Raw genomic sequence first — 20,883 nt, 5'->3', positions numbered from 1 at the left:
TTTAATTAATATAGTTAACAAATTATGATGAAAAATTAATTTAATTAGAAAATCACTTAATTATTAATTAATTTAATTACTAATATAGTATATTAAAAATATTATAATGTGTTAATTTATAAATATTTGATTATTTAATTATATTAGTAATTATCTAATCAATTAGTTCTTTTTTAACTAATACTCCTACTAATGATTTAATTAATTTTAAAGTATTATTTAATTAGTTAATATTATTATTATATTGTTATATCTCATTAATCATTAAATATTTAATACTAATTAATAATTTAATACATTTATAATATTATATAGTAATTATTCTATTGAAATTATATTTAATCCACTATTATTGAAATAAATAATTATTAAAATAATCCTACTATAATTATTAATTAAAATTATAATAATATAATTAATATTTAAGTATTATTTTATTAGTTTTAATTAAAATTATTATTATTAATATCATCTCATTAATCATTGAAGAATTCTAGTATTAATTAATTAATTAATTAATTATTCAAACTATTAATTATAAATTTAATAATTTCTATTTTAAATCATATTAATTAATCTAGTTGTATTAATTTTTAATTATTAATTGTATCACTAACTACTTAATTAAATTAATTTAGATAATTAATTTATGAACTAATTGTACTATTAATTATCTAATTATTTTTTAATGATTAATATTTTAAATTATATTAATTAAGTTAATCAATAATAACTTAGAGGCGTCTAGGGTTTGCTTTTTGGTCGTTTCTGTTTGGCTTCTTTGAGGTGTGTAGAGATTGCACGAGGAGCCGAAGCACGAGGAGCTTCTTCGGCTCCCTTGTTGCTGTTCGAATTCGCTCCTTCGACCACGTTCCCTTCCTCTCGGATCGTAAGTTGTGACATTTTCATCGGAAGCAACGACGGGAGCTCGCTCGCTGTGAAGATAACTTTCCCCTTTTGCGCGCTTCTTCAGCCAAATCCCGTATATCCGCCGAACTACAGGATTGATTAAATCCGGGATTTACAGCAAAAAGAGGGAAACGGAGGATTTATTCGGCCGTGAGATTTACGGGGCGCTCAAATCCCCTTTGGCAGGATTTATCATAAATCCTGTTGCCAAACAGCCCCTCTTTTAAGAGGAAAAGAGGAGCCTTGCTGACTTCAATATTCCAAAGTATAGCCGGGGGAATAACACATTTTCAAGATGCAGCACGACGATGTGATATGGGATGTCATCAGACACCACCACTGCAGCTTTATGGCTAAGTACTAATAATCTTGTTTTTGCATGATTGTAACATAACCCTACTTTCCTGAAATCTGTTGTATATCATGCTAATGATCGTGTTTTGGTACAGGATAACCACTGGAGTTTTCTGTAGAAATCCATATAATGTTACTGGAATTTGCAATTGGAGTTCATGCCCTCTTGCAAATAGTCGTTATGCAACAATTTGTGATCATGATGGTATTGATCGTCTTCACTTTTTTTTATTATAAATTCTAATTCTATGTCTTTCATGTTTGCTGTCTATGGAACTTTACTAGTTTTCATGCAAGCAATTATCTACATAAATGTTCTGCAGATTTTTGGAAGTCTTAAATGCTATAGTTTTTAGCATCGAGCATATAACTCTTTTAATTTATCTATGGGATAGAGCCAATGCATTTGCTTTAAGCATCAATGAAATGATGAATCATGATTATATGACTAATTATAGGGGCTTACAACTTAATGTGTATGATTGTGTGCTCTGCTGTTTTCTATTTAGAGTTAGATTACATAAGGCACACTTTTCGGTTTGGCTTTTGTATCAGCCATATCAATTCAATAGCTCATTCTAGCATTTTTCCTAGATTATTACTATTTTTTTTTAAAAGAGAAGGTGATGTATCTTTTTTCATAATATGAAAATTAGCTTGTTGACTTTGGCAAAATGTATAATTTGTTGATGATTTATTCTTAAGAAAAAACATAGCAAGAGTATATATGGGTTTTTTTTCCATTATATTAGAAACATGATACTTTTGAGAGTTGGTTTATCAGTGCATTGTATGTGGAATGAATTGACTGTGGATTTTACTTATGATCGTACTTCTTCTACCAATGTACTTATATCATGGATTCATTGTCATACGAGCCTTTTTCTTCTTCTTCTTCTCCTGCTACTTATTATGTTCTTTGCTCTTGAAGCATAGCTCTTTCAGTTGAGCCAAACTCCCTAATAATCTCTTCACTAATAAAATCCCCTCCAGCTTCTCCTGCTTTGGCTGTTACAACATATCCATTATCAATTCTTGTTTCTTAGCTTTGTTATGTTTCTTTGGCTACTAGATGATGAGTTTTTTTTTGGAGAGGCAGTGATAGTTATTGCTAACAATTGACAATTTGGTCATGTTGGATTCTTCCTCTACTTTAGCAATGAGGCATCAGGGATGGTATGAAGCTCCTCTAGAATTTTTCTTGTAATGCTATTAAATACTTATGATCGTACTTCTTCTACCAATGTTGCTGCTACTTCAAGAACCTACTTATATGGAGTCTTTTACTTGGATATTCCAACTTTGTGCAAGATTCTTTGCAGCGGTAGAGTCTGGATGAATTTTTTATGCCACACGCTTGCAACCTCATATTGTTGTATGTTCAATGTCAAGGATGTGATGATATCCCTTCTCTAACATTCTTACTCTTTTTTAATATACACCTATATATGTTCAGAAGCATATGCTTTTGCAAGTTTGGCTATCAATTATTTGCTTCATGACCTTACTAATTTAACTTGCTAATGTTGGATATCCTTAATGACCTGTGGCAAAATTTGTGTTGTATTCATCACAATTTATTTTTGGTTTGGAAGATAATGCTATTGCTCTTTATGTCTCTATGTGTGCAAGCTTCACTTTCTATGTATTTGTGAGGCATCAAGAATGTGTTGAGAAGGCAACCAGTGCTGCTAAATATTTAGTTTCAAGGATTATATCAGAATGATAGATGAGAAATTTTATTTGAAATAAAGGATGTGTAAATTATTTCAAATACAAGGTTTTGAAAATGATGATGTATGGTTTGAAGTAAAAGAAATATGGAGTAAACGTTTGGTGTATATGAAATACAACATTTCATACAAATTTGATGTATTTGGAAACCGTTAGATTTGATCGGTTTTTAATTACAGTGTAAATTCATTGTCATGGCCATTTGCAAGTGCCTATCTCGATCACAACCGCCACCACCATCGTTCGTTACTGCCAACCACCATCGACTGCCTCCACCCATGGCCGTTGGGCCTGCTACCACTTTGTATGCCATCAACATCTGCACCCATGTGATTTCCTTGCTGTTTTGTCGCTGAGGTTTATAGAAATTTTGATGGAAACCAATATCGATGGGAGTTCCTAGGTGAAGGCATAATATTAAGTGTTGTTTACTTGTTTTATGAATAATATTTTATTTTAAATAATAATGTATATTTTTTATTTTAAAAATAAAGAAATAAATAAAATAAATTAAAAAATTATTTATATTTTTATTAAATATTAAATCATTAAGATGCACCATTTAATGAATGTATAATTAAACTAACATAATACATGTAAGAAATGGCTCCTTTAGACATTGGATCATTGGATGTGGGATATATAAGTGAAAATGTAAGGAAAGTTATGATGCCCTAGGTTGAGTTTATTCATGCGCATCGCCGCTACTGCCGTCTAGAGCTAACTCACGTCGTCCTCCCCTACGTCGGCCTTGCAGCCTCAGCAGGTCCTCTCCGGCACGTCGGCTTTGTTCGATCTCGATCTCTTTATCATGGGATGCATGCTCGCGTAGCAATACAAAGCTGCGACTCGTCCGTTTCCCTACGCCCCTCTCGATCACAATTAGAATCTTAACATGAATTTACGCATCATGATTTTTTTATTCTTTCCATAGATGCTTACCTCCTCGACGTTTCTGCTGAAATCCTAACAGAACCTGAATTGTGCGGTAGTTTAGAATCTGCAGCCAATGCTTCTCAATTTCTGGTCCAAGAGGAAGATGAGCTTCCGGCCATTCAGGTCGGCTGCGATTGCTTTGATTTGTCTCTTTTTTGTGTTTCAGGAGTTGCCGCTTATCTTTGGTGAGTGCTCTAATGCCTTTCCCGTTTTTTAAATCCTATCGGGTTCATTCCCGTTTTCTTCAGTTGTTTATTCTTTGTTAGGAAAGTTGTATTACTATTGCGGGATTTCCTTCTTTGAATTCCTTTTTTATTATCTTTCTAATTGGTCTTATAGTTTTTATGTTGTTATTGACCTTTTTTTTTGCCTCACCGTGCTTAGTTATTGTTACAGTGTGTTGCAGAGATTGGGGGTGTATGAATATGTTACATTATTTAACCTATACCGAGTAATGTGGAACTAATATGACCAGCCAAATGTATTGCGCCCATACAAATATTTTTGTCGTTCCCTAGGGACCATCAGTGCAAGCCTTTTAGTCTGTGTTGGGTTTTTCCGTTTATTTTCCTTTTTGGGTCGGGTGGGATGGTGGGATGGCTATTTTTCCAGTTGAACTAAATATCCGCTGTTTTGTCTGCTTTCTATCCTGAGGCCTTTCTTTAAGGTTCCGTTTGGTTTGAAGAATTAGAAGAGAAAATTAAAATGAAATGATAAAGGAATTGACTTGAAATTGGTTTTCATCCACTTGTTTAGTTGGGAAAAATTGTGTGCAAAATATTTTTTTCTTGTTGGGTGCATGAGAATGAGTTTTTGTTTCTTGTGATTTTGTATTTGTAACTAGTTATTACATGAACCTTCCTTCCAATACCATTGAGAGGCTTGCTTCTTAGTATCAGGCATTTGGATATAGAAGGCATCATTTGAATACCTTAGCCCTCATAGATTGATTCATTTTCAAAAAGCAATCAACTTTGTAGTGCTTGTCTCTAAGCTCATGCCATTTTCTCTCATGGAATTTGCTAAAATATTTTCTATTTTACTTTATTTCTTATTTGTCTTCTTGATACAAATATGTAAAACAATAAGGACAGAAGATAATTTTTGAACTTTTTGTTGGATAAAAAAATGTCAGTGTATGATACTCTACCTTACTAGCAATTGAACTTTGTGAGGGGTGACCTGGAATTTGTGTGATAATGGAGAGAAAGGAGGCTGCTAAGAGAATATGTAAAGAGATGTTTTGGGAGCTGAAAATCTCACTGAATAAAAAAATGTAAATTATACAAAAGATGTAAAAAGATCCTAGGATGTTAAAAGATGTAAAAAGAATTCAAAATTCTCTTTTTCACCATTATTTTTCACCATTTAATGGCTGGAGAGGTCAACAATGGATGGCACTTGGTGATCTGCCTCTATGGTTAGCAGTGCTTTATAGGCTTAGGTGAGTTTGTCTGTGAGTGCTGAGATGAGGGGACATGTGATCAGAGGGCTAGTTGAGATTGTTGATGAATTGTGTTGAAGGCCTTGGATCGCTTTGGAAGGGAGAAGGTGAGTGAGTTATAGTTGTGGGAATGGAGAGATTTGAGTCCGGTGGTGGGATGAGTTGAGAGCCCCGTTAGTTGGTGCTTTCTTATATTTGAGCTTGCGGTGGGTGACAAGTTGCTTGCTTGATTAATGAACTTGAGTTGTACCCCTATGAGGGACGACTTCCCTTGGTAGGCTTGGGCAAGTATCATCTAATGATCATTTGGGCGATTTCTTCTGAACGTTTCAGACAAGTAGTTCCTATTGATTGATCTTATTGATTGATCATCCGATAGTCCCCTTGTGGACCCCACTATTGACGAGTTCCTTCAGCATGACTTGCCAACTTCTTGTAAGGTACCTATGAAAGGTATATTTGAGTATACACTTTTGGTTCATTTAGTTTTTTTTTAAACAATTGTCAGGGGCATTGCTAAATCCTAAAATCATTGCAAACAGCCTGAAATCTTAGCCTTGCATTAGTTATTCTTGACTTTTTTTTTTTGGAAATGATATACACTGGTTTATGTTTTTTCATTTAGAGACACTTATCTTTTTATTAATTTTCTTTTTAATGTTTGATAAATGGTGTGAAATTATCAAATTAAGTGTTTTTTACTTTTTAAGTAATGCTCCTCTTCTGACGGAAAGGATATGATGTAAAGTAAAAGGTCTTGGTAGAAAATAACTTTGATGGTGTTAAGATAATAGTCGAGGGGAGGAAGAGGGCCCTTGTCCCTGTTCAAGTTTTAACAGTGGCTGTCGCAACCTCTTCAATAACAAATTATTCATGCTTTTACATGATGGGTGGAGAGGAAAAGGCGTGGGCTGTATTCTAAGTATGAATAACAGTCTAGACTACTCCCAACATTTTGTATTGTAAGCCCCAACAAACATCTGATTGCCACCATATTTTTTCTACGATGATAAGGAACATTTATCTAATACATGTAGTAATTTCTTTATTGTTTTGTAAGTTGCTGTGATGAATCCTAATTGGATTACTTGATATTGCGGGGCACGATCCCCCGTATGCTCTTTCCAATACTGCAAAGGATTTCTGAGCATGAACTAAACTGCAACATTTTCAGGCATATCATAAAAAATATTATCCTTCTTTTGTTTGTGGGATCATTCTTTTGTGATTGTGCAATTAAGTTTCCTTGTAATAAATTGGCTTTCCGAGCAGAAGTGTAGTTGCTTTTTATATCAGTGTCAGCCATGGTATTAGAGTTGTTTTATATATTTATTTTATTAAGTTGTCAATCGCTTTTCTTCTTGATAATGATTTTCTGAAGCAGTTGGTTTAAGATGATTTGTGACAAATTGCGCAAAGGCGCGCCTTGAGGCGCGCCTCTAATTGCGCAATTTTAAACCATGGTAATTATTGTTTTTCATTAGAATGTTTTGATTGTCATTGTAGAAAGAATCATATTTGAAATCTCAATGCAAAACATTAGTTAGAAGTATCTTGAAGGAGGACCTTAGATTTTGAATCAAGAAAATTATACATATAAGTTAAATTGTGATTATGGTGTTCTTATTTGCTTTAGCATTCACAAGTATCATAATAGTCACTGAGTATAGCCTATAATTCGAATAGAATGCAAGTTAAAGAGCCTTATTATTTTAAACATGATTGCAACAATATCAATCATGTGCCAACAAAAAGTAAAATTTACAAGATGGACATTATAATAAGATGTTTATCAAATGTTATTTGATACTCGGCAAGATTATTCAAACACCTAATTATAAAAAATGGTGTTTTGTAAGAACAAATATTGCTATTGTCAAGTCCTAAGTTCTAGATGAGAAAAATGGAGAGTTGTGTTTGGCAGTGTGAAGTTTTCACTTGAAAATATGGGTGTTGATTGTTTTAGAATAAGAAAAATACAAGATGCCAAAATGATGCCACAATTATCATGTAGACTGTTGTATGCAGAGCACAAGGCATAGAGCATCTATTCATCAAGCAGACTAACTTTTTTGATGCCTCATTGATGATAAATTATTCTGTACGTACACCGGACTATCAGGAGCCAAATCAGATGGCGCCATGTCACCCGGTACACAATGATACACAACAAAAAGTGACGTGACGTGTTTTGATTTGCCTCCAAACGACGTCCGTATCCACAAAATAATTTTAACTCATTGACTATGTCTGTTTTCTATTTTTATCTTTGGCATCTTTGTGATGCATATCATTTTGAATTCTTTTCATTTGATCTACTTTGTGCATTGTAGTTCTCTTTTTGTTGTTGAATGGCTGAGGATGCTGTAAGTGAACTAATGAATTCCATGAATGACTTGAACTTGATTTGATTAATGCTTATTCAAATTTGTTGAAATTTTAGCGTTAAACTCAGGCTTCGTTAGGGACAGCTTTTTATTGCTTGTTAAACTTGTGTTTTAGTAAAAAAATTACTAAAATTCTTTTTTGAAAAGCAACAAAAAAGTTGTTTCAAACGAATCCTCAATGATGTTGATCAGCTTATTAATTTGTGATTTATTTATTATGCTGTTTAATTGATGCTTTTTTTAATTTGATTCAAGTGGTTATATATAATTCTAAACTTATTGAATTATTTATTTGGTTAGATTTATGATAGCAAAGATAGCAGCTTAGGACATTAGAAGTACTATGGAGAATGCTCTCATTCTTCATCAAAAAATATGATTTTGCAGCAATACACAGCAGTAGATGTCTTTTAACTTAAAAACACTTAACAAATTTTATAATAAATTTGCAAATGAAATATCAAATACAATAACTACACAAAAAACTTACAAAAAAAATTAATTTATGTCACAAATCAGTGCATTTAAATTTAGAATGTTGGTGCGTTGACTGTCTTTTTAGACCATTTTGTCCACAGCAGAAATTCCAGGATAATTGTTGCTAGTAAAAGCAAACCAAGGTTGAATCCATAGCCAATTTTCCAAGAATCGCCTGCACTTCCTACGTGAATTCCAACAAAAATATTTACTACTGCAAGGAAGAGAACTAGTCTTCCCACCCACCAGTGGTACCAGTTCCAATATTTTCGTAGCTTATAATCCTTTTCAGGCCTCAGGAAAAGCGCTAATACCTGGTGAAAAGTGGAGTACAATATCATTTCTTCATAAATCGAGGGTCAAGAAGAATCAAATGCAAGGTATGAACTGCTAATGATATGATCTTGAAGTGAGCTAACCTCGCTATATGTATTTAATTGCAATGAAGGCTTTGTTTCGGATGGATTTCTTTTTATTTTTAAAGCAGCTTTTTAGTACAAAATTTTTTAATTTTATAGTAGAAAGCTGCTTTAAGAATCAGAAAGAAACTGTCCCAAACGAAGCCTAAAGCTAAACCCAACCCACTTTATACATCCCTTTATAAGTTTTATATGCATTTGTACATCCCTTCATACATACAGGCATATATGTTTTGATCTAAATTTATGCTATCTCAATTTGATGCAATCATAAAACAATTCAAGTTCATTCGGCTCAAGTATGACTTGATAGTCTTTGGCTTAGGCTTCGTTTGGGATGGTTTTATTACTGTTTATTAAAGTAAAATTTTAGTATAAAAAATTAATTATTGTACTAGAAAATTGCTTTAAGAAGCATAAACAAAACCGTTCCAAACAAAGCCTTAGTTTGGGACTGGTTTTCTTACTACTTCATAAAGTAGCTTCCTAGTACAAAAATTTAAATTTTTTAACTAAAAAGCGGCTTTAAGAAGCAATAAGAAAGTCATCCCAAACGAAATCTTAATTTGTGCTTAATCATAAAAAAAATAAATCCAATTTTCAAGCAATATTCAATCTTGGAGTCAAATTCAAAAATAAAAAATGAAACTAGAACATTATGGTTCAAGATAAATTTATTCTAAAGAAAACAAACTCTTTCCATACCTGAAGGATGCCAAGCACAAGGATGAGAATGCCAAGGGCCCTGTGTGATGAGACACTCGCATGCAATTTATGATAAAGTGCAACTCCGGCAACCACACCAGCTAGCCCAAGGATGAATCCAATAAACTGAATTGCTGAGTGAAGATAGAACCACAATGGATCGCTGGTTCTAAAATATCTTGCCACTATTGCCCCTATTGGCAATATCACACCCCAACCAATTATGTTCAGTATGCCATGTGTCCTCTTCAGCTGGTATGGGTAGGAAGAAGCAGAGAAAGTCCCTGTAAATCAAGCTTGAGATCAATCATATTATCGGTAAAATTTCTTCATGGTGATATTCAAGTTGAACTTTGTAACAGGATAAACTCGTTTACATAGAATTAGAAAATAAGAACACGCCTTGTTATAGTTGTGCATGCGGGAATTTTCAGTTATTCTTAATATTTTATCCAGTTTGATTCATCATTATAATCAGGCTTTGTTTGGGACAATTTTTTTAATGCTTCTTCAAAACAACCTTATAATAAAAAATAAATAAAATTTTTGTACTAAAAAGCTAATTTAAGAAGCAATAAAAAAATAGTACCAAATAAAACCTCAGTCTTATACCAAAAAGTTGGTGGCATTATGAATCCTCACTGTAATTTGATTCATTTTAAAAAAGAAACCTTCACTTTAGTCCTTATGTTTTACCTCTTAATTATTTTGATGCATTCAATGGTTCGCAATTTACTTGATGTTTAGTTACTCTCGTGCGCCCTCAAACTTACTTTAAAAATTTTTTTTGCCTGTTGGTCGAGAGTTTTGGTTACAAATTAAGAGATTTTGGATTCGAATCTTTCATATCTGATGTGTGTGTAAATTTGTCTTAATTGACCTAAATGTTAAAAGAAAAAAATGCTAAACATAACATTACACAAGATCAAAGATTGTTTTTTTTTTAATTGGGGTACAGACAAAAGAAGAAAAAAAGCAAAATGGAAGATGGCAGAGACTTACTCGATGAGAAATCGAAGGAAACCGATATCTTATCCTGATGCTTTGTTAATCGGTCGTTAACTGGCGTGGCCGTCCCAAAAGCAAACAGGAGCTTCTGCTGTGTAATTCTACTTAGAAATTTCAACTGGAAGGCAATGTAGATGTTCGGTCCATTCTGAACAACGGCAGGGGAACCACCTGCCGCCGGCAACTGTCCTTGATCAGCTAGAACTTGAGAGCTCGACTGGCCGCGCAGATAGAATTGCTTGATGTGTGGTCTTCCAGTATTCCCTATCCAGCCAACCATGGCGCTTGAGCCCACCATCATCCCATCCTTTGAGAATCCCATTCCAACCCAACCAGAGGTGTAGAGCATAGAAAGCACGATTGTCAGAACGTTATCTTCGTTCAGGGAATACTGCAGTAAAGCCATGGGAGCAAGCCATCAAATTTACAAGAGAAAAAAAAAAAAAAACAAACAAACTCTTATTCTTAGTGAGTAACGGTTTGATCCACCAAAAAACTATGAAGATAAAATATTCCACATGAGCCCATAACTAAAAAAGTCTTGATCTGGTGGAACTAAGGGAGAGATGGAGATAGATGGAAGAGAGAAAGCTTAGTAATTTTTCTACTGAGTATTACATTCACATGTGTTGGAGAACACTAATCTTGGAAAAATTCATTAAGATCAATGATACAGCCAAAAGAATTTGATAAATTAATATCAATAGGGGAAACAGAATCTCTTCCATCTTTATTTATGATTCTTAGATCCAGTGATGTGTTCAATTGGCGATACAAAAATTCTGTAAAAGTCATCATTAAATGCATTATTTATGTTAAGAACAACTAATATCTCAAAATAAAAATAAAAATAAAAATAAAATAAAAGAAAGAGAAGGCTCTTTCATTACTGAGGCTGGCACGCAGTCCACCTTGATCTAGTGGATAGATTTTTAAGGCTCCAACCACAAAATCTTGGGTGTGCGTGTGGCTGGTGACAATTCTTTCACTTCCACTTACACTATTGTCAATTTAAGCAAAAAGGCATTGGATCTGCATCTTTTACCAAAAGAGGGGAATAATCTCATAATCCTGTCGCCAACATGGAGAGTAACCCAAGTGGAAAAATTCAATTAGTCAGCACAGAAGGCGAGTTTGCCAACGAGATTCTCCTTTCGCCTTATCCAATTAAACAATCCTAAACTTAACCAAGCGTTTTGATTCAGATGAATAAAGCATTACTCTAAGACAATGTACTTCCCTTCCTACTCCCAAGCCTTAAAATCAGAAGATCCACAGACTACCAAAAACTAAATACAAACTTCCAGCAATTACCCGAAGAATGAGATTGTTCCAGATCGGAAGGCAAACCAGAGTGATGTTGCTGTAACCTACAGGAAGGACGGCGTTGCGATTCGCTTCGCAATTGTCAGCCTGCCCGCCAACGAGCGAAATACCACCAAGAATTATAGCTAGAACAGATAACGAAGCAATCTCCATGGATTCTGTCTTCTTCTATCTGTCAATTGGCGAACTAGCAGAATAGGAGAAGCGAAGGGACTTCTTAGGCTTTTGGAAAGGAAAGGGGTGGCCAGAGGCGAAGAAAAAGAGGGCGACGGTTGCGGGGTTCCGTCACTTGCAGTTGAATTTAGTAGTAGGAGACGAAGCGGAGTAGATCCCACCGCCATCATCGCTTCTCTTCAACTCAGATCTAAACGTCAGAAGAGTAAAAAAAAAATTGACGCCAGCTAAGGTTTAACGTCGGGAAATAGCGTTGGGGTCGCTCAGCGCTCCCGCCTTGTATAAATTTTTAAACCAGGCATTATTAAAATTTTAATAATGTAATTAAGTATAAAAAAATAAATTAAAAAATTATTGCGGGCTAGAATATATGCGACGATATAGTTGTAATTTTATATCTTAGCATTGCACATATATCCATCTCACACACAAATAGCACAAGATTTTTTATGTGGAAAATCCTGAAAAAAGGAAAAACTGAAAAAACACGGGGCTTAGCCCAGTTGAAAAGATTTAATTAGAATTTGAGTTGAGTACAATGAGCTGCTTCGTCTTTGAGGGAAATCAGATTACAAATGTCAACCGGATGGTTGAAGTCTAGTGTTAAATCTGGCATCATTTGGAAGTTGAGGCGTTAGTTAGTAGTATAACACTGGCTTGACAGAACTTTGGTGTCAGTTGATGGTCTTACGGAGTTTAGGGCCTCAAGTAGTGGTTTGGCGGAGTTCAGGCCCTTAGGTTGTGGTCTGACGAAGGTGAGGGCCTCAGGTGGTGGTCCGACGAAGGTGAGGGCCTCAAGTGGTGGTCCGGTGAGTGTGAGGGCCTTAGGTGGTGGTCCAACGAAGATGAAGGCCTCAAGTGGTGGTCCGGCAAAGGCGGGGGCCTCAAGTGGTGGTTCGATGAAGGCGTGGGCCTCAAGTGGTGATCTGTCAAAGGCGAGGGTGTCAAGTGGTGGTCCGGCGGTGGTTGAGGAGGAGCTTCTTCCTTCTCTTCTTGTCTTCTTGCTTGGATCTCTTTTCAAGAGAAATAAGAGGTCTATTTATAGATTTCTGGAGTGGCATGGCCCGTAAATAGGTTAGAGATCAAGGATAAATGGAGACTAGGGAGTGGTTTGATGGACGGACGATGTTGAATCCCTTGATCATGGACCCTTTGATGGACATTTGAATGTCTTAGTGATGTTGGATTTTGGTGATCTTGTGTTTGTTGGATTCGTCTCGTCAAGCCGCTCGATTCGACTATAAGCACATTATGTTTTAAAATAGTTTGATAATCCAAATTGTGGTTTGAATCTTCCAACACCGCTTCTAAACCTTGATTTGGACCCATTTGAGCTCGGATTGGGTTGGATTTAGTGTCATTTGGGTTCGTATTCTCGACACGCTCATTTCAAATACAAGTTTGTTGAAATCAAAGTTTGGATGGTTCCAATTTTAATTTTGAAAGTTTTCAACTTGATTTTGCATCGAGATTCGTGCCCGGTCAAGATAATTTTTTTATGACATATAAAAAATAAGTAAAGTCATTTATCAAAACATGCGACTTATGCTGACTCAAACTTATTGAGTTATGTGTTAATCGCCGAACTAGTAGATGACTTATTTAAAAAAAAATACTATTGTAAGTTGTGAGTGTGTGACTTGTTATAATAAATTCTGAAAAATAATTTAAAAAAAGTAGAAAATATATTTTAAAAATTAAAAAAAAAATAGACAAAAAATATATATAGAATTATTGTGAAATATAGAGTTATGATATTTACTTTCAAAGCGTGTGTTTAAAGAGAAACTTTGAATCGATATTTTTTTTTTTGCCGCTTTAATTTTCAATATAATGCCTACTTTTTTTTCAATACTTAAATACATTATTAAAGTTTTAATAATACCTATTCGCTATATAGTTCATTATTAATGTATTTTAAATTAAGCTAATTTTTAGCGGAATTTAAAATACATTGCAAGCTGACTATGCTATTATTGACGACAGTTGCTACTGCTGCCCCACCCCTCTGATGCCACTGCCTACACCTCGCTGCCCCAAAGCTTATTGATTGCCATCATTCCCATCTCATCGATATCACCATGGCCACCCCAACTACTACCGACCATCGACCATCACTATCATCGAACTTTTCATTGCATTAATTTACTTCAAACCAAATAAAAATAATATTATACATTTATTTAACACAATAAATTCAATTATTTTAAATGTATTATGTTCATTTTATACTATATTTCATTTTACATGGCCTTCCTATTTTAGCAAATTAAAAATTGTTGAAATCAATGTGATATAATTATACACTTATGTCAAGATAATATGTAGAGGTGTTAATATGTGACCCGACCTGAAACTTTCAGGTTCGGGTTGACCAGTTTAACAAATGGGTTGGGTTCGAGTTAATTTTTTAACCCAATTGAAATGTCGGGTCAAGTTTGATTTAACCCATGAACCAACTGCAACTCGTTTGGCCCACCATTGTCTGCTTGCTGGGTCGCATCTCGCTTGTTGTTCTCATAGTCATTACACTTGTCCCTCTATTGCTTGCGAATCCTCCTGTCGCATCTCACCCCTTGTGCTCACCGGCTTGCTCTCGCCTGCCCGCTTACCTGCTAGCTCATACTCATTCATCTCACTCAACTAGGTTAACACGTCATGTCGGGCCAAATTTGGGTCTAAATTTTAAACACGCTTGGACAAACAGTTTGAGGTTTGAGTTAACGTAAGACTTGAGAGTTTGTGTCCTTATTGATCTTCTTTAAGATATAACATTTTTTCAACATTTATGTGACTTGAGTATTAGAAACAATCAATCTTTTGGTAGTAGGGGTTATTTCGTCAAGGCCCTCGATTTGAATATAAGAGCAAGAATTGGAGATCATTTGGTCACCCATTTTAGCTAAGCTTCAAATGCTTGATTTGAGCTTATTTGGAGTCCTTTCAGATCACTTTTTGTGTCAATAGGTTTATCTCGTCAAGACATTCAGTTCAATGATAAGCTTGTTGAAATCAAAACTCAGATGATTTTGAATATACTTTGATTTTTTTTATTTAAATATTACTTCAAGATTTATACTAATTTTTTATTGCACATCAATAATAACAATAATTGATTTCATCTATTTCAAATTTCGGTGATTCAAGCGCCACATCTCATAACACTCTGCATTTGAAATATAAAATATTTTACATATTTGAGTGAAAAATCTTACACCTTATAAAGATTTTATGGTCCAAAAACAAGTTTTTTTTTTCAAGGTAAAAGATCATATGTTTAAGTAATGAATTTTACTTCTCATAATATTTTATTTCAATATCTGTATAAAAAATCTTACATAATCTTTATTAAAAAAATATTAAAAATTTATCCTACATTTGATAATGGCCCTGTGTGAGTTGTGCATTTGACCCTGCCAAGACCCTTGCGACCCATTTGGCTCCAATGGCTTTATCAATGCTACTCATTTATTATTTGTGCTATTATGACACTCCATATGGATTGATTTATAGTTAGGGTTCCAAGCAAAAGACAAAGAGATATGGAAGAGAGAGAGAGAGAGGGTGAGGTTGAGAGCTTTAACCACGATCGACGTCATGAAAAGAGCGGAATATTTGTGACATGTATGTAATAATCAAATAACTCTTATGGGCTGTTTGGCCAAAGGATTTATGTAGGATTTAGCATAAATCCTTCCAAATGGGATTTGAGAATCTCGTAAATCTCAATGCGAGATAAATCCAATGGTATCCAATCTTTTGCATAAATTCAAGATTTACTAAATCATGTGGTATGGGATTTGGTCGAAGAAGGGCTCAAAAGGGAGAAAGTTAGTTACCTTTGAAGCGAGCGAGCTCCTTTTGTGACTTCTGATCCGACATCGTCGAAGGAGGCGAAGAAGCTTATTTAGCGACTCTTTCAAAACACTAATTCACACGAAGCACATGAAGTCTTCAAAATGCTACTTCGAATGAAGCCGAAGCAGCAACGAAGAAATGACCACGAGGAAAAGCAACAACAACGAAGAAATGAAGAAGATGAAAAGCAAGCCCAAGAAGGCCTAGCATCTAAATTAGAAATTAAGATAATTTAACTTAATTATTATAATTTAAATAGTAATAATTAATCAGATAAATAACACTATAAATAATAATAGAATAATTAATTAATTAGCAATAAAATACAAATAACTAATCCAATTACTTAAGCATTTATAGTTTGTCATCTAATCTTCCCTTCTTCTCTTCAGTGGGGCCCTCAAATTTAAGCTAATATATAATAATTACAGAAAATCAATATAACAACTGGCATTTCTTTTCTTTTTTTTTTTAATATGGAAGAATAGCAAGTCCAGCTTGTAAGTTGTAATCATAAGCATCATGCATAGGCTCTCATTAATTAGAGGACAGCTACTCCTTCAACTAATTAGTTAATTAAAATGATAAAATCAGAGTAGTTTTAAGTCAACAACAAACAAGTAGGTGAAACCAAGACCTTTAAAAATTATTACTTAAATAAAAAGAAAAAAAAAGATAATTTAATTAATGAATTAAACAATTTTTCAGGAAAAAAATAAAAAGCTGAGTTGATATCTTACCAATAATAATGAATATTCTTTTTTTTTCCCTCTTACTAATTCGACCCTACTAGTAAGTTTACAATGAGAAAATGATCTGAAAATTTGTGAGAGAACGCAGAGAAATATTTGCTATCAAAGAGCTATAGTACAAGCAGGGGCGGATTAATTCGAATTTTTTTAAATTAAACGGGTTGGCGGGTTTACCCGGCAACCCGCCGGGTCAACCCGAACCCGACCCGTTTTGAAATTGGGTCGGGTTCAACCCGGATTTTCCGTGTTGGGTCCGGGTCGGGTTTTCGTGTCGTGTCAAATATTGACACCCCTAGCGGATCCCCATTGAGTTGAGGGGGGGAAAATGGCCCCCCTCAAATTTTTTTTTTTTTAAATTTTAGAGGGATATTTTGGAATATTTTGAGTATTTTGGGTATTTTGCCCCCTCTTAAAAAATTTTTTTGCCCTCATTTAATCAATCATAAGCATCTTTGCCCATCCCCTACAAAAAAATTTTTTTTTGCCCACCCTGAAAAAAGAAGCTGGATCCGCCCCTAAGTACAAGTGCTCAAGATGGCAAAAGGATCCGAAATGCTGATTTTCTTGTTTTATTTATAAGAATTTGAGGGCTATGCCTATTAAAAAAAAAACACATTAAAGACTCCAAATATGGAATAACATTGACATGTGTTGTCCTCTGATTGGCTAGAAGGACTGTAGAGCTGACAACTGGTCGAGGACCCATGAGAACCCTAATTTTCTTCTATCGGCTGGTGACCTCCGTCATTATTTTCAGGCGAATGGGATCCAGGAGTCCTTGAGTGAATCATTTTATCACAACCCGTCGACTGCCTATTAGGTTTCTGTAAAGATATGTTCAAGTATACATAGCATACTTCCTAAAATATGAACATAAATTGTAGAAAGAATTTAAATTTATGATCATAGAAATATGATGATATTTAATTTTGAAGTGAGAGCATGAATTCTAGAATGAACTAAAGTAAATAATGAAAGTAGTTGTTTAACTTTTGTAGTAAATCATGGACAATATCACAATGATGATCATACTATTTTAAGTAAACTTTCAGCTTTTCAACATTTCCAATAGCCAACTAATCCAGTGTAAATAAGGGGGCACAATTTGCATGATTAAACTAATATTAGATGATTAGCTCTCAATAAACATATTTAATACTATTGATATTTGCATGATTAAGCTAATATTGTTGTTGCAGTGAGAAGCCTAAATGGGTCCAAACTAGCCCTAAATTTGGCCAAAACAAAATCGAACAAGATGATAGTATCCCCCAAGCGAACTCCATGATTAGTGGTCATGTCTCCTATGGTGTTATTGCTTCTAATGTTCTCATTCATGTTGAGGAGCTGAGCAAGCTTGATCTTTTTTAGGTTTCGTTTGGGACAGCTTTCTGATTGCTTTCTAAAGCAATTTTCTAGGTTAAAAAAATTTTTGAACTAAATTTTTTTGTACTAAAAAAAGCTGTTTTAGAAAGCAATAAAAAAGCTTAACCAAATGACACCTTAGTTGCCTTGATATTAGCTTTTTAAATAGAAAGGAGTTAGCAGAGAAGAAGTTTCAAATTCATGCTCATATAAAATGGAATAAAAAGAAAATTTATCATAACTACAAAAAAAATATTTGCAGATAGGCACTTTTGGGGCATTTGGAGGCTTTTCTTTGGCCCTTTGATTTATTTTATCTTTTGTGCTCTCTTTTTTTTTTTTATCTAGTATTATTTTGATATTACTTCATATTAACTTTTTCAATGAATAATAATATATCTTATTTTCTACTTTAATAAAATTACCACATGTTAGAATATATATAAATTTTTTTATGAATCTTTCTTTAATCTTTGACCAAATTCATCCTCTTTGAGAGAATTTTAAGAGGATTTGTAGAGTTTAAAATTAGAGTCAACATCTAACTACATTCAATCAAATAACAAAACTAATAAAATTAATTATTTTTAAAATTAATTTCTAATTTCTAAGCAACCTAATATCCCCTAATGATATATATATATATATATATATATATATATATAAAATAGAGCTTCTTGAGTCTCATTCAACTATTCATGTGCTTGGAAATTAAATAGTGGTTTTTAGCCCACAATAATAGTCAATATAATCATCCTATTGCTAAGTTACAAAGCATTGATAACATCATTAATTATTAATTATAATGATCATTTTAATCTTTGTTATTTAATATCCCTTGCATTGTAGGCTATGAATCTAATGTAAGCCCATATGTCAAAGCCTAAAGAAGTAATGAATAAGTCTCCAAATGCATTTAAAAAAAAAAAACTATATTTTATGGAGAAAAAAAGCATTGATTATTTTTGCAATATAATTTGAATCTTGGTGGTGAGAATTTACCATTTATAAAACTAATTGAGATTGGAGCATTGTGTAATGAACCGGTGTAATTTCATATGTCCAAATGCCTGAAAAGGAAAAATTGCAACTCTCTATCATCATAATAAAATTATACATGTAAGTATGAACTGTTTCAGACTGTGATATTATGAACAACTCATTAAATTAATTATAATTTCTTTGTCGGTTTGTATTACTCGAATAATCATATTAATTTTAGAGCTAATAAGTGAACCAAAATCCTGACTTCTAGAAGAGATGCATTTATTTGATAAAAAATCAATGCATGCTCTTACATCTTTAACACCAATGGGCATGTTTATTATACTAGTTTTAAATAGCTATTAAGTTATTCAAATATTATTTATGTAATATGCATTTAGATTTAAAATTTATTATTGAGGATACGTGTTGTAAACTTCTTGTTTCTTTTGATTGGACGCATGGATAGGATGTTTGATGCATGTTGAGCATGTATTAAGCAAATGTGCGTGTCTTGAACATATCCGACATGCGACATGACATAATTCATATTAATTGAGTATTGGTGCATCATAGCTCAATGTTGATGATCATCATCGCCATCAACATTGTCATTTATCATCACCGCTTGTGCTAATGATCATCTTCATCAACATGACACCCATCAATTACCGCTTTGACTAATGCTTGTCGTCAATACAAACTTCCACATGTCTTCTTGGTCGATGGTAATATTATAAAGAGAACAACTAAGCATACTATCAATAATCTCTTAATGATACTCCAGAATGTCTCAAGGCTTCTTACAATTCATATCCAAATATTGTATATCTTTCCTAATTATGAAAATGAGCATGTTTTGTAATAGATTATTTTTATTAGTGGAATTATTTTAATAGGCCAAGCCCTATGATTTTCCCGTTCCTATTTTTGCAAAGTAAAATATCATGTATATCTTATGAACTACGCTCAATTTTTTTATTTATAATGTGAGAGACTTTCATATATGACAATATATTATACGAACGTTATAGCATACAACATAATGTCATGAGCTAAAACTAAATCAATTTATGCCATTTTTCTTCACCATTTCCTTTACCATATGGCACCAAGAAAATCAAATGTTGAGCTAATAAGATAAAGCCCCATGCTTAAAAATTCATCTGATGATTGATTTTGGCATATATGTCATTCTCATACAACTCATAATGTAAAAAAATTATGTTCATTTTTTTCATTAACTTGCTTCTTGTTTCTTCTTGAAAAAATAATGAAATAATTTTATAAAGATTTAAATACAAAATAACTTTGAGCAAGTGAACAAAATAAGGCTTTATTTGGGACAGTTTTTTGTTGCTTTATGAAGCAATTTTTTAGAATATATATTTTGAATTAAAAATTTTTATACTACAAAAGTTGCTTCATAAAGAAATAAAAAATTTGTCCCAAACAAAACCTAAGACTTTGTATATCTCAATCATGCAAATCCAATAGAGTTAATGAATCAAATATTTGATTAAAGATAAAAAAAAATTATTCTAAAAAAGTTTGTTGATAAATCTAAAACTATTGAAAAATAAAAAAGATACTTTTTTTTTTTTGTACTCAAACATCATCTCCTCAAAAACAACAATTTTACACAAATAATGCATGAAATAAAGGCCTATATAATACAAGAAATGTTAGATGAACCACACAAAAATAAATACATTGCATCAAGATTCGATCCCAGAGCATGGGAGAGGAATATAGTTGTAATTATTAATGTGACGAATAAGCATAATATTCTAAACTAATTTCTTTTACGCAACTCGTCTTAGTTTGCTAGTTAGAATGTTTGACGTCTACCAATCAAGAGATCTTAGGTTCTTCCGTATGTGATGTTTGTGATCTTACCTAAATTGACCTAAATGTTGATCTCTTTCTATTGTTTTATGTTTTTTTATTATTTTATGCAAAAACAAGACCTAAAACCAAATTCCCATTGAGATACATTTCTCACCTTTATCTCAATGCAAGTTTCAAAACCAAGAACAGAATCATCCATT

General features: G+C 33.3%; 1 protein-coding gene and 1 long non-coding RNA gene across 5 annotated transcripts; one reads left to right on the top strand and one right to left on the bottom strand.

Moving 5' to 3' along the window:
- Positions 1–745: 745 nt before the first annotated feature.
- On the top strand, positions 746–9,507 carry LOC110108510. 4 transcript variants are annotated; one of them, XR_002304474.2, is made up of 4 exons: positions 746–1,266; positions 1,359–1,468; positions 8,534–8,621; positions 9,372–9,507. It is a non-coding gene; the product is annotated as an uncharacterized LOC110108510 (long non-coding RNA). The 4 variants fall into 4 exon arrangements; XR_003700273.1 differs by lacking the exons at positions 8,534–8,621; positions 9,372–9,507 and adding exons at positions 2,336–3,848; positions 3,932–6,093; XR_002304476.2 differs by lacking the exons at positions 8,534–8,621; positions 9,372–9,507 and adding an exon at positions 8,346–8,370.
- On the bottom strand, positions 8,169–12,089 carry LOC110108509 (cytochrome b561 and DOMON domain-containing protein At3g61750-like). The gene is made up of 4 exons (XM_020839182.2): positions 11,688–12,089; positions 10,368–10,764; positions 9,366–9,649; positions 8,169–8,555 (listed from the first exon to the last, which is right to left on the bottom strand). Exons 1-4 carry the CDS (start codon positions 11,850–11,852, stop codon positions 8,295–8,297), a joined length of 1,107 nt encoding a protein of 368 aa, XP_020694841.1. The 5' UTR covers positions 11,853–12,089; the 3' UTR covers positions 8,169–8,294.
- Positions 12,090–20,883: the final 8,794 nt, after the last annotated feature.

Source organism: Dendrobium catenatum, unplaced genomic scaffold, assembly GCF_001605985.2.
Source record: "Dendrobium catenatum unplaced genomic scaffold, ASM160598v2 fragScaff_scaffold_325, whole genome shotgun sequence".
Lineage (NCBI taxonomy): Eukaryota > Viridiplantae > Streptophyta > Magnoliopsida > Asparagales > Orchidaceae > Dendrobium > Dendrobium catenatum.
Note: the sequence above shows the minus strand (reverse complement) of the source record. Positions and strands in the feature narration are given on the sequence as shown.